General features: G+C 35.5%; 1 protein-coding gene across 20 annotated transcripts in view; it reads right to left on the reverse strand.

Annotated features, from left to right (window-relative positions):
* The window catches only part of LOC114660357 (protocadherin alpha-C2-like), a 480,950-nt gene that overhangs the window by 273,491 nt on the left and 188,417 nt on the right, over window positions 1–19,042 (reverse strand). The window contains exon 1 of one of the 20 annotated variants that reach the window (XM_051934078.1): window positions 10,887–12,599. The exons of the other annotated variants lie outside the window; for them this stretch is intronic. Within the exon in view, the coding sequence (XP_051790038.1) occupies window positions 10,887–12,584 (1,698 nt within the window). The 5' untranslated portion in view covers window positions 12,585–12,599. Of the gene's footprint in view, window positions 1–10,886; window positions 12,600–19,042 lie in introns of those variants that run through there. 20 annotated transcript variants of the gene reach the window in all.

A 19,042-nucleotide genomic window follows, 5' to 3' on the forward strand; every position in this document is an offset into this window, starting at 1 on the left:
AGTAAAAAAAAAGTTTGTACCAAAGTAAGTTATGGTGGAGGGAATAAACGTAGAAATCCTATTTCAGTTAACTTAATATTTTAGGTTGTTCATGTGCTGTGTTTGAGGGGCCGTTTGTATATTCTTTCGGTCGAACTTTCCAGTTTGATGGCTTTCCAACTGCCAAAAAAAGAAGAAAAACTTAAAAAATAGATTTACTTCAGTATAAAACAAGTGAATTGCACCCAATCACTCTAAATGATTTGCCTCAACTTAAAAATTGTGGGATCAATAAGCTAAAAAGAATTATATTGGTTCAGATTGAAAATATTAAGTGTGAATCATCACCTTATTTTTTTCAGTGTAAATGTCAACACACACTGGGGAAAACAAATACTGTACTGTGCCTCACCTAACAGATAACTGGTGCCTCACCTAACAGTATGAAACACAGGAAAGAACCAAAAATGTGATGGACAAATTAGAACCAGCATTTACCTTAATATTTAAATATTTCAAATGTGAGAAGATACTGGAATCAATGCAAAGACTGGAAGAATGGACAGACTCCATATAGATAGTAACCTGAGACAGAAACCTGTCCCTGGAGTTTGTAAAGTGCATAGTTCACCTAAAATATGACATTAGGTGATAGGGGAATCTAGGTGAACTTAAGAAAAGGAGAAAATATCATAATTTGGCTTGCTTAATTCAGAGATATGAAGCGAGCTCAAAAGTTATTAAGGTTATTCAAATAAAGTAATTAGTGATGGGTGCTGTCTTCAGGCAGTGTGGTGTAATAGTTAAAGCATTAGATTTCAAACCCTTAGACTGTGGGTTCAAATCCTGCTGCTGTCAGTGTGTGACCATGAGCAAGTTACTTACCCTGCCTGTGTCCAAAAACTAAAAGAAATGGAACCTGATGTATCCTAAATTTTGTAAGTTACCTTGGACAAAGGTGTCCATCAAATAAGTTAATGTAATGTTCATGAGAATAATAACATTACAAATGAACCACAGAAGCCAAAGGATAAAATAATTATACTTAAAATGCTTATGTAAAATACTGTATGTTGCCCAGGACACAAATAGATAAATTTTCATTTTTTTGCCATTATTAGTGAAGAAAATAAGTTTACATTTATTAACAGTATGCATATAATAAAAGCATGGCAAAGAAACACCCCAGCCCGTCTCAGTAAAGATTAGTTAATATACAAAAAAATAAAAACAAGTGTGTGGAGCCTGCATGACAAAACAAAGGAGAGCAGCAGTCTACAATCAGACACAAAAAATAAAAAGTTCAAGAGGAGGATGAGCTCTCAACTTCACCAACTACCAGATATTCAGTAACCCAAAACACTGATGACTGAAAGCCACTTCATAATGTTGGAGCCTGGCATTCTGCTGATCCTCAATACCAAGACCTCAAGAAGTATCACATTATAGGAGGACGGTTTCCAAGAATCACCATTAAGCAAACATTAAGCAAAAGGACAAAGTTAGCTTGAAAGTGACTATACCCAGGAGAAACAACCTCTGCTAGATTGGATTAAGAGAATGCCTGGAAAGATGCAGAAGAAGAAAAATGAAAGGTAAGACAGGAACAGGGACAAAGTGAATCAATTAGAGTTTTAATCAAAAATCCAAACGGGTGTGACAGAGAATCTGTGGCAAAGCACATGAAGGAATGTGCTGGGAACATTTAAGGGACAAGAGTGGCAAAGATGGGTGAGTTTATAAACTTTTTGCAAATCATTTATGAGGGATAAGATGTAAGAATTGATTTAAAAAAGAATGTGTATGACAGCAGTTGGAGTTTTTACAGGACAGAATAATATTGTTAAATGTTTTTGTCCAGAGTAAAATAATAAAAGATGGGAAATCATGTTGCCAAATTGGCTACATAGGAAAGGGATAGTAGAAGGATTTGCACTGTGCAGCAAAGAGACCAGTGTGCTTTCTGCAACAAGAGAGAATGAGAAAACTCAACAATAAGTGAGGAGAAAATTGGCACACCACATGTCTTAACAACAGATATGAGTTGCATTTCTATACCCTAAATTGGGTGAATTTGATTTAGTGCGTAAGTTATATTTTAGCATTATTTTTCTTCTCTTTTTAGTTATGAGCATCAGTAAAAGTATACAAAACTAACATTGATCTGAGATATTAACCTGGATGAAAACTGAACAATTATTTCTGAAATTTGTGGAAGTGCATACCTAAGCTTAAATATGGCATTATGGTAAGATAAGAAAATCTGGGGACATGCCAGAAGGGATCATTAGTTGGTATGTTTTATTCAGAGACAAAAAGCTAGATCTAAAGTTTTTAAGGCCTACAAAGAACACAATTCATGACTGATGTTGTGTTCATGAGAAGTGTGGGTTAAAGTGAAGTCAGGTTAGGTCCAGTCAAGTTGGGAGCACTGCACCCACCACATAACAAAACAGCTCAGGGTGCTGGCTGGCAACCACCCAGGCAAACACGTGGTCCAGTCCCACAGTCCAGAAATGACCATCTATCTGCCGCAGCCAGGTGTTACGTGGGTGTCACCTTGTCCTGGTCCAGACACTCTGGCCCTCAACAATGAGGATTCTGCGAGTTGGATCACCCTCTGGGAATAGAGCCACATGGCAGTAGTGCCATAACTGACACTCCCTCATAATGCAGGTAATGTGCCTCATTCACGACTCTGTGAGCAACCACTCATTTCACACAAAGTCAAACAAGTGTTACCCTAGGATTCTCCAAAGAGACACAGTAGCGTAGGAGTCCAGTCTTCATCTCAGTTCACTGGATAGTGTCCATGTCTCGCAACCATATAGCAAGACAGGAAGCACCAGGACTCTAAAGACTTGGACCTTCATTCTTTTTGCATAGATATTGGGAACACCACACACCCTTTTCCAGCAACCTCATGACCCCTCATGCTTTCCCAATCCATCTACTGACTTCATAGGAAGAGTCACCAGAGACATGAATGTCACTGCTTAGGTAAGTAAACCTCTTAACGCGGTCAAAATTCTCTCTGCAGACAGACACACTGCTGATGGCTGTGCACAAGAGGTCATTAAAGACCTGGATCAAGGACACTAGCAAGCCCAGACACTCAAACTCCTTGCTAAGTCTCTCGGGAGCTTATATTAGGGCCTCCATTGACTCTACGAACATCACAGCATTGTTGGCAAAGTCAAGATCAGTGAATCTTTCTTGACAAACAAATGCCCCACTGCCATTGGACCCCACATCCATACCCAACACCCTGGCTATGCAAGCACCGAACACAGTAGGAGCAAAAACACACCGCTGACAAACTCCAGAATCAAGTGGGAAAAACACAGACGTCCTGCCTTCACTCTGCACAGCACTCACAGTACCAGTGCACAGGCCAGCCATGATATCCAACAACTTTCAGGGAATCCCATGAAGTCTCAGGATGTCCCACAGGGAAGCTCGGTCAACTGAGTTGAATGCTTTACGAATGTCATGATGTTTATGCAGTATACATTGTCCAAGACACGAATAGCTATTTTATCCTTTTTTTTTACAAGCAAATCTTAGTGAATGAAACTGTAAATATATAAAAAAATACAATTAAAATACATATTAAACAAACACCCTAGCTCTACTCAGTTAGAAATAGAGGAATAAAAAACAGAATCTGATTACTACACAGAGCCTGCACAACACTAAAAAAGGAAAACAGCAGTCCACAGCCAAACCAAAAGAAAAAAGACCAAGAGGAGGATGAGCGCCTGGCTTCACCAGCTACCTGACATCCAGTTACCCACAATACTGCTGACTGAAAGCCATTCCTAATATTGAACTGAGATGTTCTGATGATCCTAAATGCTGAAAGTTCATGAAGAATCAGATAATAGAAGTAAAATTGTCTGGATTCAACAGAAAAAGAAAGAAGAGTTTCAGTAAGAGTTCGACGGCTGCTTTTCAGTGACGATACCCAGGAACAACATCCACTGCTGAAGTAGATTAAGAGAGAGCATGGAAAGGTGCAGAAGGAAGAACATGTGGACTAAGACAGGAATTTAAACAAAGAGAATAAATGAGAGTTTAAAACAAAAATCCAGTAGGCAGTGACAGAGGCTTGTGGAGGAATGTCCTAGGAATATTTAAGTAGCAAAATGGAAGAGTTAGTAAACAGCATAAACATACAGTATTACAAAACATTTATAAGGAATAACATTTAAGCAAATTGATCAAATTAAAATGAATATGACAATAATTGGGGTTCCTTGAGGAAACAGTAATATTATTGAAGCTTTTTCTTTTTTTTTCCCAAAGAATAAGATAATAGCGGATGGGCGACCATGTTGCCACATTGAATATTTTATATTCAACAGGAGAGAATGAGAAAAGTCAAAATCAGATGAGGGGGAAAGTGATAAACTGCATGTCTCAAGAACTGATATCAGTTGAAGACAAAAGACAACAAGAAGAAGAAATTATGTAAAACTTCAACCTTAGTTCCTAAAATGGCCAGAGCCCAAAATCATCAAAAATATCACCAGTGTGGAAATACCTAAAGGAGAGCAATGTAGTAAGGGGTGGAGTATCCAATAATATAAAGAGATAGATTATGAAAAACAGGAATATATGAGTACCAGTTAGAGATGAAGCACATACATGCGGTCTTACACCTAATCAGTATCTAAGGCAGCGGTTCTCAAACTATGGGGCGCACCCCCCTAGCAAAAAAGGGGGTGCGAATGTTGCCATACGTGGCGTAATTTTGCTATTCGTAGGAAAATTCTAAACTTGTAGCAGTGTATCGGCAGCAAAAAATATAGGAATAGATTTTATTAGGGTTTCAAAAAATGTTAGGGGGGCGCGATTAAAACGGTTATGAAAACTCAGGTCGCAAATACTTAAAGGTTGAGAAACACTGGTCTAAGGAAAGAAAATTCTTTAGAAGATGATATACGGGCCACATCAGTTGAACAAAGAAAACAGCAGATGTTGATAGCTCCATGAATAAAGCCAATTTTTTCTATATGTATTAATTTATTAATTATATTTGCTAAATCCAAACATGAAGTTTGACTAGGAACTTGTCATAAGAATTCATCCATGCAATTTCTCAGAAACTCAAACGGTTTAAGAAATTGAGAATTGTTACTTTTTTCTGCACATACAGATAGTTCTAAATTAAAATTACAAGAGATACAAATCAAGTTCTTGTTCTCCACACGACCTTGAAACAGATTCATCAGGTTTGAGAATATAATGAGACGGAACTTTCATATTTGTGATTTTCTTCTGCTTATATTCTATAATGCTTTAGAGTTATACCACATTTTCTTTAATTAATGTATATACTGTGTGATTTGAAGGAAGTTTAACTAGCATAACAATGTGTATTTGGTTGTAAATCGTTTACAGCATAACTGAATTTAGTCACTTCCATCCACAAATGCACCATCAGTCTGTGGTGTTCTTTTGCAATTACAGTATGTATCATCCCTTTGGTGTAGATATATTTGTTTGCTATCTTGAACTGGAAAATATTCTTTAAGTTGATTTGTTGGATTCTAGACCTTGTACTTTTTCTCCCCATGCATTATCTGCTTTGCATATTTTGCACTGACAAAAAGTATGAAGGAATTTTTAGTCTAGGTTGGGTGACAATGTGTTTTTCTAAACCTGAGTTCATTTTCTTTTGTAATCAATAGTCATATCATTAATAAAGGAGACATGTCTACAGAATGTATGCCTGAGCAAGCCATAATGAAATTACATGATACTTAATTTTCAAGGTAGTGAATAAGTAATAGGCAATTATGGAGATGGCAAAGCTGGCAAATATCAAGAAATATTAGTAAATTACATTGTATATGTTTATTAGGTAATTTTGTTGATTATGTAACTTTTCTCTTGCAATAACCATTTTAATTCCCCTATTATTATTATTATTATTATTATTATTATTATTATTATTGTTATTATTATTATTAACATGAAAATTATTATTATTATATCTTCATTTAATAGATTGGTGCATTGTAGATTGAGAGTTGAATAAGTAGTCTGTTAAATCTACATTGAAACCTTTCTGAATTTAGTTTAATAGGTTGTAGCAGTATTTAAATAAGAATAGAATCATGAGAAGGATTGTAATTTTATTAACAGACAAAGACAATGGCTATGTCTGAATTCTGTATCCTTCATGGATTTATAGAAATGAAACAAAGACCATGAAAAGGCATAAGTAGTAAGAAAATATACAGACAAAATTTTAATTGTAAATGTCTGAGGTTTGAGACACTGCACCTAATTTAGTTAAAATATTTTAGCCTCAATCACTCCCTCTCAAAATAACACTCATTCTTTCAACAAAAAAGGCAAGCAGCTGAATGTTACACATCCCTTTCTTATATTTTTATCTCATTCACAAATGCATTTAATTTCTGTAAAACTGTAGGTTTCAGTGAAATTCTTATTATCTCCACAAACTAAATCAGAGTCAGTCCAAGTGCCTTCTTCCCACTGTCAAAAGCAGGATTCGATTCTACTAATCAGGATCAGTGGATATTTCTTCCATAATGTGTTTCTTAAACATATAACATACCTGTGCTTCAGTGTTTCTATACTTTTGTATACCTTTATAGGTGTTATACCTGTTATGCAGGTTGCATTTCTGTACCCCCGCCCCCATTCTAATGTATTTCTGTAGCTACTATGTCTTCACTTTCAACATGACAACCTCTTCATGACATAAATTACAAACCTCATACATATCTCCATTCATATTCTTGCTATACCAAGCATGTTGGACAAAATTGTTTTGAACCAACACAATAACAGCCATCCTCACACTTTCTTCCTGCTGTGATACATATGAAAGTTTTTCTTCAGGAACTCATACATATCTTTCAACTACACAATCACTATCTTAAAAATTTTGGTTTTGTAATCACAGTGTATCAGGTTGTGTGGTTCCTTGAACCGGCATTGCTGGACAATGAATCATTTAATTCTGTCAAGAGTTCTTTGAATAGACAATTGATTTTTTGGACATTGAAAGAGGATCCTAATATGTGGACAATGCAGAAATATTAAAAGTTTAATAGGCTATTGAGCAGTATATAAAGATCAAGAAAAACTGAACTTAACCTAGGTTACTGCATGCAGCAAGAGTCCTATTAAAATTAGGAACCCCTTTAGTATTTCACAAATCTGTTATTATCTATACATAGCTATTTATGGAGCCTGTTGTGAATCTAAATAAATAATGGTTCTTTCTGGAAAATTCATATGGATGGTTGTTTATTTTGGAACCAAAAATATTTCCCCTAAGGCACTGCTTTGAAGAACCACTATGGCACCTTTATTTTTAAGCAGGCATGCCTAGTTGTTAAAGATCACATATTTGTAACTTGACTGACCGACCGACTGACCGACCGACCGACTTACCAACCTACCTACCTACCTACCTACCTATCGATCACACATTGGCATCTGAGGATCACCTTCCAGGCTTGGATATAGTATGTAATTACCCACCAGGAGAAATGTGGGCACGAATGCTGACAATTCCACCTATTTTCTCCTCCTTAACTCCAAGGAGACCCCAAGGAGGGAACCCCCTCACTAACACCCCCATTCAACTGAGATGCTCCACTTACAGTCAGAACAATGAAAATCTGAGGGCTCCCAGAAGATGATGTCTCAGTCGGAGGATCTAAGTCCCACAGCTCCAAGGCCCAGACCTGCTTGACAGAGCCAAGAGTAGGCTATATAGAAACTGTTGAGGGTTAAGAGGCAGATGTTGCACCTATTATGTATTGCACCACCACACTCTCATTTTTGTTCCTTTTCTGGACATTTTTTGTAAATGCGGTGACCAGGTTGGCACCCCAAGTTTTCTTTGGTTCTCTGCTTTCTAATTTGCCTTCCACACTAACTCTCTTCTTCTTTTTTTTTTTGTAGTAATTACAGTCCCTTAGTACAATATGTGGATGTGGCTTAAAATATAATTTGAAATTAAAAATGAAAATATAACGATGATTTGGCAGAATAAAACTTAAAAAGCAATTTAATCTTCAAGGAACATTTTAATAGCATCCATCAATGATATAAACCCCAGTTGTAAAAGATCTGTTCTATTCCTAAAAGTAGAAACATTTCACTGCAGACTGTAATAAACGTCATTTTTCATTCCTTGTATAAGTACCATGGACAGCTCCATGCATTTTTGAACTGTTTATAAACTGGAAAGTTATAAGTAACTTTAGGCAGTTGCTATACAGCTTAAAAGTAGTTAAATAACTGGAATTATAGTAGAAGTCAAAATAAATGTTAAAATGCCAAGTAGAAAACAATAAAATAAATGATCTTCTCAGGTTTTAACAATACAATCAAATGCACAATGTCTGCTATATACTTTTGGATTGTTAGAAGGGTATTAAGAAATGCTCAGTGGCACATTTTGGTTAAAGATTTACAGAAATTAAGTGAAAATGTAAAAATAAAAATAAAAAAAATCTTTGAAACAATAAATTTAAATGCACATTTTTTTTCTTTTCACTGTAGAATTTACAGTGATATGTGACCAACTCAAACTCAAAAAAGCTCCAGCAGATTACAAAGTATACAGCTAAAATTATCGGGGCTGATGTAGATGATTTGACTAGTGTGTGTCAGAGGGCAATGTTAAAGAAACTGGAAATCATCTCAACTGATGACAGTCATCCATTACATGTAGAACTAAAGTTCAGTAAATCAGGAAGGATAGTCGCTTTGAAAACCCACACAAATCGCTCCAGAACCTCCTTTCTTCCTAGTGCCATACGACTTTTCAATGAGAAATATCAGAGATAATGATTAAGGTTTTGATATATATCCTGTAACCTTTTTTTTTTTTTTTTGGTGTAAATATGTATTATCTAACTGCCTCACCTTAACCTTTCTTGTTTCTTTTTGTCTGTTTTATTTCATTCTGTCTGTTATTAGATACAACTGAGAAGGCAAATTTCATGTTTTCTTGTGTAAACATGACTAAGTAAAGAAACCTTAAACCTTAAACCTTAAACCATAGTGATTAAGATGTATACCTTTCAATTTTTTTTTTAAACCACTTGCCAGACACAAGCAAAATTACAGTGAGACTATAGAAAATAACAGAGTAAGAACATTGCTTGGAAAGGTCAATCTGATTTGGTTAATTTCTCAACAAAAATGCATTTTAATTTAGGCCTAATTTTGGTTTAGAAATAAGCCAGATCCCTGGTCATGCATGTGTAATGAGCTTTTAAAATATTGAATAAATTGATCTGTTATTATGAGGTCTCGTTTCATGTTAAAAAGCAACTAAACCTGATTTCCAAAAAGATAACTGATTTATTGCATGAATAGTCATTCAAGAAATTGTGTGGCTTGTTTATCTATTAGTAAATGTAAGGTTTCAAACTTTCTGAATTATTATATTAGTTTTCTTTAAAATTGTGTTAACAACATGTTCATTAGTAAAAACAGGCCACTCATAAAATGCTACCAGCAAAAAAAAATGTATTGTCCAAGAAACACAAAACAAAATTGTTGTTTCTTTGTGGTCTTACGACTTTTTACTATGCCTACTTTGCAAATAGCTGATCTTAATAATATATATTGTTTTTACTTTTATTTTTTTATCCAAAATAAATTAGAAATGATTACCTGTAGAGAGGTCTTCTCTTGTACCTCATGGCCCTACCCCACTTGATGAGCGTGAGTCTGAAGAACCTTTTTTTTTCACTTTGCCACTAGTTTCAGAATCTTGATGTCATTTTTCAAACCTCTAATAATTTTCCAATTGCTTGAATACAATACACATAAACCAAAGATCACTTGTTCATTGAACTGAACTCACCACTTCAAAGTGACACACCTTAACATCAATATTACCATTTTGAAATGCAATTCACATTGCATTTGAGATTACTGAATGATCATTTTATTACAGTGACTTAACTATTAAATTATACAACTGTTCTAAATGACAAGTAGCTGTTGCATTCCTCTTAAAGTTAACAGAAAGAACATTTGAAACATGAGAAAGTAAGCAGTTTGACAAACGAGAGGATACCCTTCAGTCCATCAAGCCTGTTTGTTAAGCTAATAGTTAAGTTGTTTCAATAACTCAATGACATAATTAAAAATGTTTACAAGGTTTCTTCTTCAACTATAGATCTTGGCAGTTTATTCCAGATCCTACAACTGTCTGAGTAAAGATGTGCTTCCTGGCTTCAATCCTAAATGCACTGCTCCTTACTTTCTACTAGTGTTTTTCAGTATGTTATTCTCAGTTTTAATTGACAGAATTTGTTTGGGTCTATTTTATCCATGCCTTTGAGAATTTTGAAGACCTGGACTAGGTCCTAACGCAATTGTGACTAAACAGGAATGAAGCAGTCCTCCCAGTACAGATAGCAAGCTTTTCCTTCATAATCTGAGTAAGGAAGGAACGTCTAAACAACAAAAGAGTTTGAATGGTGTGTGCTAAGAGTGGCATACCCTCGAAATATGAATAATAAATAAATAAATAAATAAATAAATAAATACAACAAAACAATTTCAATGACAAAGTGGACAACCTATTGTGTGAATGTTGAGAATTTGGGAATTGGAACTTTAAAAAATGGTACAAGAAAATCAGGAAGCACTTACACTTACAGCATAGAGACAAAATACACATAGATATCAGCTTTAAACAAAAAAGTAACTTTTCCATCAATATACCGAATAGCTTATTAATATCATCAAATTCGATTTTCTTTTGAAATAAAGTAAGTCTAAAATGTTTTTCTATGGTAATATATTTGGTAAAATATATCTTGAAATATTTTTTTAAAAACCGTATTATTTGATATGCAATTACAATTTAAATGAAAGTAATACACGCTTACCTTTTGTGAAATTTGAACTCCATTGTCGGAAATAACCAGAGTATTTGCATTACTTCCCATATCCATCACACCATCTCTGTTCATTCCTGGTGCAACAAACATTAGTCGTCTTTCTGCAGTCTGGTACTGTTGACCGTGAAAAAGCGATCCGCTCACTTCGACATAGTTAGTGTCACTTAAATACTTTTTACGTAATAAATTGCGATGTGCTCTGTGACACTGAAAGGCAATCAAGGTAATCAGACTAACGATAAACAGAGACGAAACAGAGCTCAAAACAATAATTAAATAAAACGTCATCTTATTTTCTTGGTCTTCTCCTGTGTTGATTGATTTAATTTCAGATAACGCATGGGCTTCCACGTTTTCAGCTGCTGTCACGATTACTGTCGCAGATGCAGAAAATGAAACGCTCCCGCCGTCTTTTACCAATATGATCATCTTTTGTACGCTGATATCAGAATCAGCTATAGCTCTGCGAGTCCTGATTTCTCCTGTATAGCGCCCAACGCTGAAAAGTGACTGGTCAGTAGCTTCCTCCAGAGAATAAGAAAGCCAAGCATTATAACCTACATCGGCATCATAGGCTCTGATTCTTGTAACTAAATAACCTGTTTTCACATTTCTAGGAATGGTTTCTTGAACAACAGCAGTTCCATTTATGGTAAGTGGGAAAACGATTACTGGGGGATTGTCGTTTTGATCCAAAATAAACACAGTCACAGTGACATTGCTACTGAGCGACGGAACTCCAGAGTCTTTAGCTATAACAATACATTTGAAGCTTTTCACTTCTTCAAAGTCAAAGGCAATAAAACTAAACACGTGTCCATTGTCAGAATTGATGCTAAGAAAAGGCACGACTTGTTTCTCAGCGGCTTCAGTTTCTCGGAGATAGTAAGTGATGACAGCATTTTCATTCTCGTCCTCGTCAATTGCGCTTAATGCAAATATTAATCCTCCGGGGGTGTTATTTTCCACGATATAGAAAGCAAACGAGTCTTGTAAAAATCTGGGATGATTATCATTCACATCTAACACCTTAACAAATACACTTTTATAAGAAGACAGAGATGGATGGCCAAAATCTTTTGCGGTTATTGTTATGTTGTACTGGGATGTAGACTCCCGATCAAGTCGTGTCTTTGTTATTAAAGAATACATATTCTCTTGAAATGATGGTTTCAGCTCAAAAGGCAAGTTATTAGTTAAGGAGCATGCTATTTTTGAATTCGCTCCAGAATCAAGGTCTGTAACGCTGATTAACCCGACTGCTGTACCTGGTTTTATATTTTCAGGAACCGAACTTGTTAATGATGTAATTTCTATGCGGGGTGTGTTGTCGTTCATGTCTTTAATCTTAATGAATATCGTGCACAAGCTACTCATTGGCATTTGCCCTCTGTCTGTCGCTTTTACCTCTATCTCATAAAATTCTTTCTCTTCAAAGTCTATCACACCCTTGACTGTAATTTCGCCAGTATTAACCTCTAACTGAAATAATTCACCGACTTTAGGAACAGATTCTTCGAAGGAATACATGATCTCACCATTAATCCCCTCGTCCTTATCCGAAGCCTTTACCTTTACAATAAGTGTTTCAAAAGGAACATTTTCCTCTATTGTTACAGAATAAGTTTCTTCATCAAAAACTGGAGCATTGTCATTAACGTCCCCTACAATTATAGTGATATTCATATTTCCCGACCTAGGAGGACTCCCTCCATCAAAGGCCGTTAAGAAAAGATCGTATTTTGCTTCGACTTCCCTGTCCAATGCTTTCTGTAACACCAAAACTGGAATTTTATTTCTCTTACTGCTTTCTTTCACTTGAAGAATGAAATGATCATTTTGACTCAGCTCGTATGATTTTAACGAATTCACACCAGAATCGAGATCATAGGCGCCATCTAACGGGTAACGCGATCCTATTGGAGTGGATTCTGAAATTTCCAGGCTTTTGTTCTTACCGCGAAAGGCCGGAGAATTATCATTTATGTCAACGATTTCAATTTCTGCCTGATGTATTTCTAAAGGATTTTCAATAACAATCTTAAAGCTTAGAAAACAAGCCTTTTCTTTATCGCATAGCGCTTCTCTGTCAATGATATCATTTACAAACAGGACTCCGGTCTTGTGATTTACCTGTAACAGCTCTTCTTTTAATCCAGAAATAACTCTGAAACCTCGACCTTCAAGATTTTTCAAATCGAGACCCAGATCCTTTATAATATTCCCGACAGTAGTCCCGGATACTGATTCTTCTGCAACAGAATAACGCAGGAGAGCAAACGCAGTTTTCCAAAAGCACAAAAGCAATGCAGATAGGATGATGGGCCCTTTGTGGCCATTAAATCCTTTCATTGTTAACATGTTTTCAAATTACTTTCTTGATGCAAAAAGTCGTTTCAGTTAGTCGCTTCAGTCCACATTCTGGTGCTTCTAACATAACTTAAGAAAAATATAGTTTCCAGATAAGCAGAATAAAAAAATGTCAGCGCTTGTTGTTTTCTTCTGGACAGAAGGCGGAGATGAAACGGAGGGCGTGATTTGATTTTTTTTTCCTGAAATAATCGCAATGCTGGAAAGCAGTGACATCGTGTGTTAATATGAACTACTGCAAGCACATTCTTAACTTAAAAATATGGCCTTTTCATTAAAAATCCAAAAATAAAACTATGCAGCTACTGTTAATAAATTATACATATTTTTAATATTATTAGTAATTGTATGTAGGAATGGCACATTGGTTGCCAGTATTGCCTCTCACCTCCAGATTCTGGGGACCAAATCAAAGCCTAGAAGCATGTACATTTGGTCATTTTAATTGCTGTCTCCATTTAATTTGGATATTATAATTTTCTCCTACATCCCCAATAGAAGGTAAGATTAGTTGGCATCTCTAAAACTGGTCCAGGCTGAAATTAATCTTTATTTTATATGCCTTGCACTCATTTAGTATTCTATACTGAATTAACTCCTCCTACCTTGTGCTATACGCCCCAGTGCCTCACAACTGTGAATTAAAATACATGAATTTAGAAAATGTATTGATGGAAAATAATGTAATTATTTATGCTAATAAATAACTATCACCATTGACTATCAGAGGGCTAAAACAGTATCCCAGAAGGGAAAGAACTTATAAGTCTCATCCTGCAGTTTATTATAACTTAAATCTGTGTAAGATTTGTATAGTATGTTACATTACTATATTATATATATATATATATATATATATATATATATATATATATATATATATATATATATATATATATATATATCAGCATTAACCTAAGTATGCAAAACCAGCTTAAGGCAAAAGAAAAAAAATAATAATAGTAATGAAAACACTATGCAGCACACACTGAAAAAAGGGTTACAGGTGGCTTTTACCTGCCAGTATGAACTACAAGGCAGAATCAAAATCCTGATAGAGAAATTAAAACATTTGTGAGGATAATGTAGAGGCTACATCAATTTAATAGAGAAGAAAGTAGATGTTGCAGCTGAATGAATAAAGGCCATTTGATGCGTGATTTTTTAATGACATTTGCTAACATCAAACATTAAGCTAGACCAGTAAATTGATATCAGAATCCATCAGGAAAATTGGGGAGTAACTCAGACAATTTAAGGGGTTACGATTTGTTGCTTTTCTCTATAGACAAACAGTTCTGAATTAAAATTAAAAAGAGATACCAGGCAAATATTTCAAAAGTCAAAGTCTTCTCCTTTCAACAATCATGAAAACGATTTAGGAGGTCTGGGAATGTAATGTGAGGTATCTTGTATTTCTCTGTTTTTTTATTTTTGCTTATATTTTAAATGCTTTAGAGTTATACCACTTTTCACCCTATACATATATAGACAGACTAATGTAAAGTTAATTTCATAAGTATAACATTATACATTTGTTTGAAAATCCTTTGTACTGTAATACTGAATTAAGACTGTCACCCATTAATATACCATCTGTCTGGGATATTCTTTTAAGATGATATATCAAAACTTTCATGAACATGTATTGTTTGCTGTCTTGTATTGGAAACCTAACAAGATTAATTGACTTGGGGTGTCCTAGACCTTTCACTTATTGCTTCTGCAAGCATTGTTTGCTTTTGTGTGTTTTGCATTGGAAAAAAGTTTGAGGGAAGTTTTAGTTTTTGTTCAGTGAAAACATGTTTTTAATAATAATGAGGTCATTTTCTTGTACAATCATTATTTACATCATCAATAAAAAGAAAGTGCCCAGAGATTGTATTGCTGAGCAAGCCATAAAAAACTAACATAATATGCAGATTGCAAGGCTTACCTATAACCTATAATTTATTTTCATATTTAAAGGATTTTTTTAATTTACATTATAATATGTAATACCAAACAATAATGATAAAGTCAGCAACAATTAAGAACAATTAGCAAACTACATTGTACAGATTAAGACATTAAACTTAAGCAAACTTTTTGTTCCAATACCCACTTTAATTTCACAATTATTATCATTATTATTATTATTGATTGGTACACTGACAACTGAGATTTCAGGAAGAAGTTTATGAATACACCAAAACTTTACTGTAGGAGTGGGAAGTAACAGAATTAAATAAGAATGACATCAAGAGAAGGATCAAGGTTTTAATTAACCAGCAAAGGTTGATACTAGGAAGACAGAACTCTAATAAACAAACCCAAAATGTTAAATTATATAATGTAGTAGTGGAGCTGAATACCAATGTGTTCCTGGAAGAATAGGTTACACCTTTGAAAAACTTTGGATAAATTAAAATTTTCATAACAAAGTTAAAAAGTTAGAATGTTTCATTTTGGTACTACAATAGAAATCTACATACAAAGCTGTAAAAGCCATATGACTGGAAAAAAAGAAAAACACAAAAGCAAACTTTGTGGTCACCTGATAATTCAGTACATTTTATGGTCTCAGAAGTTTCAGCACATATACAAGGAATGTGACAGCAATCACAAAAAGTGATGTCTAGCTACAAGACAAGGTGAATGCATTCTAAATAGATTTTGAACTTCACAATACTGATGATTTTATCTAGGCTTCCATCGATGCAACTTAGCAAACTTAATGAGCTCAGGAGCACCAAGATAGATAGATAGATAGATAGATAGATAGATAGATAGATAGATAGATAGATAGATAGATAGATAGATAGATAGATAGATAGATAGATAGATAGATAGATAGATAGATAGATAGATAGATAGATAGATAGATAGATAGATAGATAGATAGATAGATAGATAGATAGATAGATACTTTATTAATCCCAAGGGGAAATTCACATACTCCAGCAGCAGCATACTGATAAAGACAATATTAAATTAAAGAGTGATAAAAATGCAGGTACAGTGTACAGACAGACAAAATCTTTGTATAATGTTAACGTTTACCCTCCCGGGAGGAATTGAAGAGTAGCATAGTGTGGGGGAGGAACAATCTCCTCAGTCTGTCAGTGGAGCAGGACAGTGACAGCAGTCTGTCGCAGATGTTGAAGGACGCCAGCCTTCTAAGGAAACTAAGAGTAGATTTTCCTGAAAAGTTTTCACATATTGTCTTACCCATATGTACACAGATGCCTTTAATTCTCCAATAACCTGTATGTCAAACCTGCATCAGGGGCAGCCTTAGGCATGTGCAAACTGTGCACCTGCGCAGGGTTGCAAAATCCCAGGGCCCGCCACGCTAATATATATTGAATATAAAACAGAAAGATAAAATAATGACACAGCTGACGGCAATGTGGCCGAAAACATTATGTTTCTTGTTAATTAGTACGCTGTATTTACTAATGTTGCTAGAGTCGAAGCAGTAAGCTATGTGTAGTATTATAACGGTCTGCCGTAATTAGAATATCATGGGCTGCCACTTGGTTTTCAAGTTACGGACATGCGCATATAGAAGCGAAGCTAGTGCAAGTGGGTGAGTCGTCTTACAAGTTAATAAGATACTGTGCATAAGATACCATATTGACATTGGTGGGCGAAGGGGCCACCGATTCTTTCTCTGCCCAGGGCCGACACAAGCCTAGAGCTGCCCCTTCGTGGATACTTAAAATAAAATGAAATTAAAAAAAGCCTAATATTGCTGATGTTCTGCAAACCAAGGTAAGATAGCCAAATTAATTTACGCTTACTAATGGGGCCATGAAACTTCCTGAAAAGGCTAAGAATAAGACCTATGGCCTAGGCCCACTCTAGTTTGTAAACAGTTCAGTAGTATACTTTGTACATTTATGTGGATGGTTCTTTTAGTAATCAAAAAGGTTTACCTTATGATATCACTCTGAAGAAACACTTTAGCACCTTTATGTTTAGGTGTATACCACCTATTCTACAAAGTTTGGAGGAAACCAGGCATCGCTCATAACCAGGCCAATACCATCCCTACAGTGAAGCATGGTGGTGGCAGCATCATGCTGTGAGGATGTTTTTCAGCGGCAGGGACTGGGAGACTAGTCAGGATAAAGGGAAAGATGACTGCAGCAATGTACAGAGACATCTTGGATGAAAACCTGCTCCAGAGCGCTCTTGACCTCAGACTGGGGCGACGGTTCATCTTTCAGCAGGACAACGACCCTAAGCACACAGCCAAGATATCAAAGGAGTGGCTTCAGGACAACTCTGTGAATGTCCTTGAGTGGCCCAGCCAGAGCCCAGACTTGAATCTGATTGAACATCTCTGGAGAGATCTTAAAATGGCTGTGCGCCGACGCTTCCCATCCAACCTGATGGAGCTTGAGAGGTGCTGCAAAGAGGAATGGGCGAAACTGGCCAAGGATAGGTGTGCCAAGCTTGTGGCATCATATTCAAAAAGACTTGAGGCTATAATTGCTGCCAAAGGTGCATTGACAAAGTATTGAGCAAAGGCTGTGAATACTTATGTACATGGGATTTCTCAGGTTTTTTTATTTTTCATAAATTTTCAAAAACCTCAAGTAAACTTTTTTCACGTTGTCATTATGGGGTGTTGTGTGTAGAATTCTGAGGAAAAAAATGAATTTAATCCATTTTGGAATAAGGCTGTAACATAACAAAATGTGCAAAAAGTGATGCGCTGTGAATACTTTCCGAATGCACTGTATATTACCAACAAGCCAACCACCACATTAAGCACCTAGGTCTGCAAAAGAAACTTTGCCTCAGATTAAATAAATCACAGATTGACCCAAGCCACTGAGACACAATTTTTGTCAGCTACATCTTGGCATCATTGATGTCTTACTTTTACTTTAATGGAATGTAACTGCTCTAAGTTAACAAAAACAACTTCATTCTCAGTAGATGCCCTTATTATAATATGAGTAGAGTAAATGGCTCCAATTTCATTGGGAGAATGAGACACCGCTGCAAATTGCCTTTTGATGTTGGCAAAAATATATTGTGTTCTATCTATGTGAACCTACATCATACAAATACTGGATGTAGTGCCTTGCTGGTCGGTTAATGGCTTCCAGCACAGCGGGCATGATGGAGGTGAAGCAGGTAGCCAATATAAAACTGACGAATAACCAAAAAAGTTCTTCAGTGGAAATATGTAGCATTGGCCCTCCAAAAATGGAACTAAAATTCTCAACACACCACATTCATCATTTTTGAGGTGTAATATGTTTGTCACTATAACAAATAATAACGGCTTGCTGAGATGAGTTATTATGCACGTGAGTGGTCATGGTGGTACTGTGGCTGCATTTCCTTACTTGATTAATGGTGTCATTACTGTTTTTTCCAGAAAGTTGTGTATGCATGGGGCACAGTTGCTATAAATATACACATGTTCTTCCATTAAGATTTCTTTTATATAAATCCCAATGATTGCATGGAATGTTGCGCACACACATTTTGAGCCTCTTTTATACACAAGTTTTATAAATGAGGCCCCAGGCCTTGAATATTAAGGACATAGTTACAAGTAACAGAAAAGAGTCATACAACTGTCATCACGGAAGTGGATTAAGATTTCTTAATTTTTATATACAGGATATGTTCACCTATCATGCCCCTAAGGCAACAAGACTATAATTTGAAAGAAAAAAATAACAAAACTTTTTTCAGGCACTTGAGAAAATGCCAAAAATTATATCTCCGCTGTTCACTAGTCATAATGAAAGTGATATTATTTCATT

The sequence above is a fragment of the Erpetoichthys calabaricus genome, chromosome 11, assembly GCF_900747795.2.
Source record: "Erpetoichthys calabaricus chromosome 11, fErpCal1.3, whole genome shotgun sequence".
Lineage (NCBI taxonomy): Eukaryota > Metazoa > Chordata > Cladistia > Polypteriformes > Polypteridae > Erpetoichthys > Erpetoichthys calabaricus.